Genomic DNA, 10,087 nt, shown 5'->3' with positions numbered 1-10,087 from the left:
CAACAATAATAACAACAACAATAATAACAACAACAATAATAACAACAACAATAATAATAACAACAACACCAACAACAATAATAATAATAACAACAACAATAATAACAACAACAATAATAACAACAACAATAATAACAACAACAATAATAATAATAACAACAACACCAACAACAATAATAATAATAACAACAACAATAATAACAACAACAATAATAACAACAACAATAATAATAACAACAACAACACCAACAACAATAATAATACCAATAATAATAACAACAATAACAACAACAACAATAACAGCAATATTTTATTTGTCTGTGTTTATTATGATTTTAAGCGGCAAAGCAAAATTCAGAAAATCGTAAAAAACGAGGTAAACTCCCAGCCCCAAGTCCAATAGGTCTGGCGTGTTGATGTGTTGATGTGTCATCTATAGGCTATCCATAGCCAGAATGATGTGGCAGCGCATGGTGACCAAATAGGTTTCCTGTTATATTCATCAGAGGTGTATGGAAGGGGAAGGTCTGTGAATACAAAAAACATATATAATTATACAAATAATTAACAAAATATGCACCTTTTTCTTTTGTGGTAAAAATGATGTACATTTAAAACGGTTCACTTTTTGGACACCCGGTTTTCACACACATACCTTGTCCGTGATGAAAAGGCCTCTGGGATTTTTCATTAAACAGGGAGGAGGAAGATGGCCGCTGTGACTGAGTCCCGGAAGGTTCTAGAGAAACCGTTCATTACAATCAACTGTGGATGACACTGTATAACATTATGAGACAAATCAATACCAATTGTCCATACCTTTGTGTGTCTGCTGGTCAGTATACCTATAGACACAGACAGACACATACAGTGCATTCGGAAAGTATTCAGACCCCTTGACTTTTTCCACATTTTGTTAAGTTTTCAGCCTTATTCTAAAATGGATTAAAATTAAACATTTTCCTCATCAATCTACACACAATACCCCATAATGACAAAGCGAAAACAGGTTTCTAAAATTTTTAGCAAATGTATAAAAAAGATCAAACCTTATTTACATAAGTATTCAAACCCTTTGCTATGAGACTCGAAATTGAGCTCAGGTGCATCCTGTTTCCATTGATCATCCTTGAGATGTTTCTACAACTTCACTCCAACAATCAGGCCTTACGTCTGGAGGAAACATTGCATCATCCCTACGGTGAAGCATGGTGGTGGCAGCATCATGCTGTGGGGATGTTTTTCAGCAGGCAGGAACTGGGAGACTAGTCAGGATTGAGGGGAAAGATGAACGGAGCAAAGTACAGAGAGATCCTTGATTTAAAAAAAACTGCAGTTATTTTTTTAAATGTACATTTATATAATAATAATAATATTTAACCTTTCTTTAACTAGGCAAGTCAGTTAAGAACAAATTCTTATTTAAAATGACTGCCTACCTTGGTCAAACCCCAGAATGACGCTGGGCCAATTGTGTCGCCGCCCTATGAGACTCCCAATCACGGTGGGTTGTGATACAGCCTAGAAATCGAACCAGGGTCCGTAGTGACATCTCTATCAATGAGATGCAGTGCGTTAGACCGCTGCGCCACACGGGAGCTTCAAGGAACGTTGAGGATCTTAGAAGAACCCTTGTTTAAAAAAACAACAACTCATATTTATAGGGGTTTAATGTGATATGAATAGGCTATCCTATAGAATAGACTATGATAGTCTTAATAAATTGATAAACGGTGACGTTATATCAAACATGAAGACTATTCCACATATTTTTTTAGGGCGACATCAAAGTTTACTAGGCTACCTTTCATCAAAAATGTCTTGACACTGTCTGAACTCAGACACGCACAGTCGGCTCCCTGGGAAAGGTCACGGTTGGCCCAAACAGATTTTCTCTCTCCACAACCCCGGAAGTGGCTAGCATGCGAGCAAACGAGTGAAGTACTCTTGTGAGTCCTGCAAGTTATAAACCGGTGAGTTGATTTTATCCGTTGGAACCAACGAGATATGTGCATGTATTTTGCCGTACTAAAGATAACCGGAGAGGTGCCGGTTGTTTGTGAATCCGTCGCGAGTGTGGAACAGAGTGATTTGTTTACATGCCGCCGGCCTTTCATAAACACGTGGGGTGCACATAAACCGATGCTAACATATTAGCCTACTGGTTAGTTAACAGAACACTTTCGATATCATCAAACTAATTTGATAAGTAAGTCCGCATGTCGTAACTGAAATTACAGGCTAGTTGAACATCACGTTTCATAACGTCTTCTTTCACATGCCCCACTTTTAGTGTTAGTGGATGTTAGCAGAGGTGTGTTAGCCAGTTAGCTAGCTAGTATGTGAGCATGTCTTGTTATGTTTATCAAACCTGGCTGTTTGTTTTAGCTGGTCATGTTTACAGTACATACAAGTTTAGCAAACTGTGGGCCAGACTGCTTCAGGACTCTCGCCAACTCCTTGGAATTGTCACGCCAAACAGTTTGTTTAACTTGACTACGACAATGGAGTAGTAACGCACCCACCGATCTGGGTTCAGGCTACACGTTTTAATGTTGTGTGTGTGTGTCTGTATCCCACGTTAGCCAATGTATTGGCAAGTTACTGGCAAGCTCATTGTGTTCCGTTTTGTAACCAGTTATACACGGACTGCAGTCGTCAAAATCACATATATGATCATGTTTTCAACAGCAGAGACGTCATATGTATTGTAACAGACTCCTCTCATCTCTGTTCTGAACTCTGTTGGGCCGTTTGTCATTGTGTTAGCGAAGCCCTTTGGGCCGTTTGTCATTGTGTTAGCGAAGCCATTTGGGCCGTCACCATGTAAAGCGCTTAAAGAGGGACACCTGAGTCATCTTGCCTTCTTCTCCCCTCTCCAGAGATTCACAGATCTGGTCACTGGTGGGTGATGTTAATGTCAGCTGTTTTCAGGTAGTTCAGGAGGCTGGACAGATCTGGTCACCAGGTAGTTCAGGAGGCTGGACAGATCTGGTCACCAGGTAGATCAGGTGGCTGGACAGATCTGGTCACCAGGTAGATCAGGAGGCTGGACAGATCTGGTCACCAGGTAGATCAGGTGGCTGGACAGATCTGGTCACCTGGTAGTTCAGGAGGCTGGACAGATCTGGTCACCAGGTAGTTCAGGTGGCTGGACAGATCTGGTCACCTGGTAGTTCAGGAGGCTGGACAGATCTGGTCACCAGGTAGATCAGGAGGCTGGACAGATCTGGTCACCAGGTAGTTCAGGAGGCTGGACAGATCTGGTCACCAGGTAGTTCAGGCGGCTGGACAGATCTGGTCACCAGGTAGATCAGGTGGCTGGACAGATCTGGTCACCAGGTAGTTCAGGTGGCTGGACAGATCTGGTCACCTGGTAGTTCAGGTGGCTGGACAGATCTGGTCACCTGGTAGTTCAGGAGGCTGGACAGATCTGGTCACCTGGTAGTTCAGGAGGCTGGACAGATCTGGTCACCAGGTAGATCAGGTGGCTGGACAGATCTGGTCACCAGGTAGTTCAGGTGGCTGGACAGATCTGGTCACCAGGTAGTTCAGGTGGCTGGACAGATCTGGTCACCAGGTAGATCAGGAGGCTGGACAGATCTGGTCACCTGGTAGTTCAGGTGGCTGGACAGATCTGGTCACCAGGTAGTTCAGGAGGCTGGACAGATCTGGTGGGTCATGAATCACCCTGCTTGTAGAAACCCTCCAGACCTTTCAGATGATTTGTCACACACCCCTGATCGTTGCTCAGGAGATAAAGATGAACACTGAAATGTAAAGGAATCTCCGACACCCTCCAGGATCAGTGCACAATCTTCAGTGGCTGAGCTTTCGGGCGGTCAGAACTCGGAGGAAAATTGTGCATTGATCCAGACTGTGTTGAGATGCCTTTTCGTTTCCTCAGACGACACACACACCTCATCATTTCCCCGTCCTAGGTCTCTTCTCTCCACACACACACCTCATCATTTCTCTGTCCTAGGTCTCTTCTATACACACACACACCTCATCATTTCCCCGTCCTAGGTCTCTTCCCTCCACACACACACCTCATAATTTCCCCGTCCTAGGTCTCTTCTCTCTCCACACACACCTCATTTCCCCGTCCTAGGTCTCTTCTCTCTCCACAAACACCTCATAATTTCCCCGTCCTAGGTCTCTTCCCTCCACACACACACCTCATAATTTCCCCGTCCTAGGTCTCTTCTATCCACACACACCTCATCATTTCCCCGTCCTAGGTCTCTTCTATCTCCACACACCTCATCATTTCCCCGTCCTAGGTCTCTTCTCTCTCCACACACACCTCATCATTTCTCTGTCCTAGGTCTCTTCTCTCTCCACACACACCTCATCATTTCCCCGTCCTAGGTCTCTTCTCTCCACACACACACCTCATCATTTCCCCGTCCTAGGTCTCTTCTCTCCACACACACACCTCATCATTTCTCTGTCCTAGGTCTCTTCTCTCCACAACACCTCATCATTTCCCCGTCCTAGGTCTCTTCTCTCCACACACACACCTCATCATTTCCCCGTCCTAGGTCTCTTCTCTCCACACACACCTCATCATTTCCCCGTCCTAGGTCTCTTCTCTCCACACACACACCTCATCATTTCCCCGTCCTAGGTCTCTTCTCTCCACACACACACCTCATCATTTCCCCGTCCTAGGTCTCTTCTCTCCACACACACACCTCATCATTTCCCTGTCCTAGGTCTCTTCCCTCCACACACACACCTCATCATTTCTCTGTCCTAGGTGTCTTCTCTCCACACACACACCTCATCATTTCCCCGTCCTAGGTCTCTTCTATGCACACACACACCTCATCATTTCCCCGTCCTAGGTCTCTTCCCTCCACACACACACCTCATCATTTCCCCGTCCTAGGTGTCTTCTCTCCACACACACCTCATCATTTCCCCGTCCTAGGTCTCTTCTCTCCACACACACACACTCTCTGTCATCTATCCTTATTCCCTGGGTGGCAGTCTGTGAGCGGTCAGCGTGGCGTTTCCAGGGCAATGGCGCTCTAGTAGCCAATCATCTCTGGCCATCATGGTACAGATACGCAGCACTGGCCAGGGCAATGGACCTCACAACCCCTCTCACACACACACATAGGTCTGCAGTCAGACCTGACAGTGAGAACAATTGGGTGACAGGAGGTTGGTGGAGTTCACATTCGTTTTGATGATAATGATGATAATGAGTAGGGTGGAGTTCACATTAGTTTAGATGATAATGAGTAGGGTGGAGTTCACATTAGTTTAGATGATAATGAGTAGGGTGGAGTTCACATTAGTTTAGATGATAATGAGTAGGGTGGAGTTCACATTAGTTTTGATGATAATGAGTAGGGTGGAGTTCACATTAGATGATAATGATAATGAGTAGGGTGGAGTTCACATTAGTTTAGATGATAATGAGTAGGGTGGAGTTCACATTAGTTTAGATGATAATGAGTAGGGTGGAGTTCAAACTAGTTTAGATGATAATGAGTAGGGTGGAGTTCACATTAGTTTTGATGATAATGAGTAGGGTGGAGTTCATATTAGTTTAGATGATAATGATGATAATGAGTAGGGTGGAGTTCACATTAGTTTAGATGATAATGAGTAGGGTGGAGTTCACATTAGTTTAGATGATAATGAGTAGGGTGGAGTTCACATTAGTTTTGATGATAATGAGTAGGGTGGAGTTCACATTAGTTTTAATGATGAGTAGGGTGGAGTTCACATTAGTTTTGATGATAATGAGTAGGGTGGAGTTCACATTAGTTTTGATGATAATGAGTAGGGTGGAGTTCACATTAGTTTTGATGATAATGAGTAGGGTGGAGGTCACATTAGTTTTGATGATAATGAGTAGGGTGGAGTTCACATTAGTTTTGATGATAATGAGTAAGGTGGAGTTCACATTAGTTTTGATGATAATGAGTAGGGTGGAGTTCACATTAGTTTAGATGATCATGATGATAATGAGTAGGGTGGAGTTCACATTAGTTTAGATGATAATGATGATAATAAGTAGGGTGGGGTTCACATTAGTTTAGATGATCATGATGATAATGAGTAGGGTGGAGTTCACATTAGTTTAGACGATAATGAGTAGGGTGGAGGTCACATTAGTTTTGATGATAATGAGTAGGGTGGAGTTCACATTAGTTTAGATGATCATGATGATAATGAGTAGGGTGGAGTTCACATTAGTTTAGATGATCATGATGATAATGAGTAGGGTGGAGTTCACATTAGTTTTGATGATAATGAGTAGGGTGGAGTTCACATTAGTTTTGATGATAATGAGTAGGGTGGAGTTCACATTAGTTTAGATGATAATGAGTAGGGTGGAGTTCACATTAGTTTAGATGATAATGAGTAGGGTGAAGTTCACATTAGTTTAGATGATAATGATGATAATGAGTAGGGTGGAGTTCACATTAGTTTTGATGATAATGAGTAGGGTGGAGTTCACATTAGTTTAGACGATAATGAGTAGGGTGGAGGTCACATTAGTTTTGATGATAATGAGTAGGGTGGAGTTTACATTAGTTTAGATGATAATGAGTAGGGTGGAGTTCACATTAGTTTTGATGATAATGAGTAGGGTGGAGTTCACATTAGTTTAGATGATAATGAGTAGGGTGGAGTTCACATTAGTTTAGATGATAATGAGTAGGGTGGAGTTCACATTAGTTTAGATGATAATGAGTAGGGTGGAGTTCACATTACCTTTGATGATAATGATGATAATGCCAGATTTTCTCCTCTGTCTTCAATGTAAGGGGCTTTATTGACATGGGAAACATATGATAACATTTCCAAAGCAAGTGAAATAGATAATAAACAATAACAAATAATTAACAGTAAAAATGACATTTACACAAGTTCCAAAATAATAAAGACATTTCAAATGTCATATTATGTCTCTGTCTCTCTGTCTCTCTCTCTCTCTCCCTCTGTCTCTCTCTCCTCTCTTCCTGTCCTTTTATCTCTCTCTCTCTGTCTCTCTGTCTCTCTGTCTCTGTCTGTCTCTGTCTCTCCCTCTCTCTGTCTCTCTCTCTGTCTCTCCCTCTCTCTGTCTCTCTCTCTCTCTGTCTCTCTCTCTCTCTGTCTCTGTCTCTCTCTGTCTCTCTGTCTCTCTCTGTCTCTGTCTCTCTGTCTCTCCCCCCCTCCGCAGGGTGTTGTGACATCTGTGGTGATGTTCGGGGGCTACGTGGACAGGGCGGAGCTAGAGGATGAGTTGTACGGGGAGGAGTCAGAGGGGTCAGAGGTTGACGGCAGCGAACTAGAGTTCAGACTCTACAGCCAACTCCACTACTCCTCTAACCCTGGAGAGAGGGAGGAGGAGGAGGAGGAGGAGGAAGACCGGCGCCTCTCCTCCAGCCACGGAGAGAACCCTGGAGAGAGGGAGGAGGAGGAAGATGGGAGCAAGGCCAAACGACAGCAGCCACCCAAGTCACATGATCATGGTAACAGAGATCTACGGAAACACCTGCTGGGGGACACGGAGCAGAAAAAGCCGAAAGTCAAACAGAAAACCCAACAGGGTATGAAACAGCAGAGAGGTCTCTCCAAAGGTGAGTGTAGAAGTGGTCTGTGTGTTTTATACAGGGCTGTATCCACTCACTGTCTGTACAACTACCCTGTAGTTAGCTAGCCAGGCTAATTGAGTCTGTGTGACTTCCTGTCCTACAGTTATAAATAACCCCACCTCCATTCAGATGATTAACTAGCAGCCTAGCTACCCGTTGGCTCTTGTTCCTTGTACAATATACTTCTCATTTAACTTTTAGTTCCGTCGTTCTAGTTCCGTCGTTCTGGTTCCGTCGTTCTGGTTCCGTCGTTCTAGTTCCGTCGTTCTGGTTCCGTCGTTCTGGTTCCGTCGTTCTGGTTCCGTCGTTCTGGTTCCGTCGTTCTAGTTCCGGCGTTCTAGTTCCGGCATTCCAGTTCCGGCATTCCAGTTCCATCATACATGTATATATTTATTAATGAATTCATTGGGGTTCACAGTGTGGACTGAATCTAGGTCCCTGAACGGTTCGGTATAAATACATGTACCTCTATAGCTCTAATTATGATACATAACCATTGTTTCAACGGGTTTATCAGTTATTATTTTGGTGTCCCATTTCCTGCTTTGTAAAAAAACACCATAACTCTCCTCTATCATTCCGAAGGTGACCCCAGACGTCAAAGGTTGTTCCAGGAGGTCATAGTCATCGACTCGAGTCAAGATGACGTCATCACGGTGTCGGATAACACGGAGGAAGATGACGGGGTGTGTGCCGTGAAAGGTCAGAGGTCAAAGACAGGATCCCTGCAGGCCTCGACCACGGCACCACAGGTACAGAGACAGAGTGTGTGTGTGTGTGTGTGTGTGTGTGTGTGTGTGTGTGTGTGTGTGTGTGTGTGTGTGTCTTCGGCTTGTTCCTCGTGGCCACATTACGTTGTACCAAAAATCTTCGTAGTGACTCCTCTCTAGAAACACCAACCCCTTCTAGACAGTAACATAATGTCTCCCTCTGGTACAGTATTGATCTCTAGAAACACCAACCCCTTCTAGACAGTAACATAATGTCTCCCTCTGGGACCGTATTGATCTCTAGAAACACCAACCCCTTCTAGACAGTAACATAATGTCTCCCTCTGGTACAGTATTGATCTCTAGAAACACCAACCCCTTCTAGACAGTAACATAATGTCTCCCTCTGGGACCGTATTGATCTCTAGAAACACCAACCCCTTCTAGACAGTAACATAATGTCTCCCTCTGGTAAGCGTATTGATCTCTAGAAACACCAACCCCTTCTAGACAGTAACATAATGACTCCCTCTGTCTCCCTCTGGAACAGTATTGATCTCTAGAAACACCAACCCCTTCTAGACAGTAACATAATGTCTCCCTCTGGTACAGTATTGATCTCTAGAAACACCAACCCCTTCTAGACAGTAACACAATGACTCCCTCTGGGACAGTATTGATCTCTAGAAACACCAACCCCTTCTAGACAGTAACATAATGTCTCCCTCTGGTACAGTATTGATCTCTAGAAACACCAACCCCTTCTAGACAGTAACACAATGACTCCCTCTGGGACAGTATTGATCTCTAGAAACACCAACCCCTTCTAGACAGTAACATAATGACTCCCTCTGTCTCCCTCTGGTACAGTATTGATCTCTAGAAACACCAACCCCTTCTAGACAGTAACATAATGTCTCCCTCTGGGACCGTATTGATCTCTAGAAACACCAACCCCTTCTAGACAGTAACATAATGTCTCCCCCTGGGACGTTATTGATCTCTAGAAACACCAACCCCTTCTAGACAGTAACATAATGTCTCCCTCTGGGACAGTATTGATCTCTAGAAACACCAACCCCTTCTAGACAGTAACATACTGACTCCCTCTGGGACAGTATTGATCTCTAGTAACACCAACCCCTTCCAGACAGTAACATAATGTCTCCCTCTGGTACAGTATTGATCTCTAGAAACACCAACCCCTTCTAGACAGTAACATAATGTCTCCCTCTGGTACAGTATTGATCTCTAGAAACACCAACCCCTTCTAGACAGTAACATAATGTCTCCCTCTGGTACAGTATTGATCTCTAGTAACACCAACCCCTTCTAGAATCAGATCAGCTCTGAAAAAGATCTGATGTGATTGGTCAAAAGAGCAAAATATCAGATTTGGACTTCCTGTGTAAATACAGGGTGGCAGTACTCCAGACCCAGCATGGTCCAGAACCAGAACCATAATACCATTTATTATGTTGTTGTCCGTCCCCCCTTTAGAGAAACCCCGCCCCAAAGAGGAGGTGCTCCGTTGTGGACTCTGACTCGGTGGTGGTGTTGGACTCAGTGGTGTTGGACTCCGGAGCGGACTCTGACAGTCTGGAGAGCTGGATGATTCTAGGCAGCGGGAAACAAGATGGAGACCAGGACATCATACTGAACCTGGAGGGAGAAGGAGACATTAAAGGTAGGGAGGGAGGGAGAAGGAGGGAGGGAGAAGGAGACATTAAAGGGAGAGAGAAGGAGACATTAATGGGAGGGAAGGGAACATAA

At 44.1% G+C, this 10,087-nt stretch overlaps 1 protein-coding gene across 1 annotated transcript in view; it reads left to right on the top strand.

Annotated features, from left to right (window-relative positions):
* The first annotated feature begins 1,897 nt into the window (after positions 1 to 1,897).
* Positions 1,898 to 10,087, top strand: part of LOC120042752 (zinc finger CCHC domain-containing protein 7-like) — an 11,363-nt gene continuing 3,173 nt past the window's right edge. Inside the window, exons 1-4 of the mRNA XM_038987554.1 lie at positions 1,898 to 1,973; positions 7,190 to 7,589; positions 8,190 to 8,356; positions 9,815 to 10,001. Of these exons, the coding sequence (XP_038843482.1) occupies positions 7,211 to 7,589; positions 8,190 to 8,356; positions 9,815 to 10,001 (733 nt within the window). The 5' untranslated portion in view covers positions 1,898 to 1,973; positions 7,190 to 7,210. The remainder of the gene's footprint in view (positions 1,974 to 7,189; positions 7,590 to 8,189; positions 8,357 to 9,814; positions 10,002 to 10,087) is intronic.

The sequence above is a fragment of the Salvelinus namaycush genome, unplaced genomic scaffold (assembly GCF_016432855.1).
Source record: "Salvelinus namaycush isolate Seneca unplaced genomic scaffold, SaNama_1.0 Scaffold769, whole genome shotgun sequence".
Taxonomy (NCBI): Eukaryota; Metazoa; Chordata; class Actinopteri; order Salmoniformes; family Salmonidae; genus Salvelinus; species Salvelinus namaycush.
Note: the sequence above shows the minus strand (reverse complement) of the source record. Positions and strands in the feature narration are given on the sequence as shown.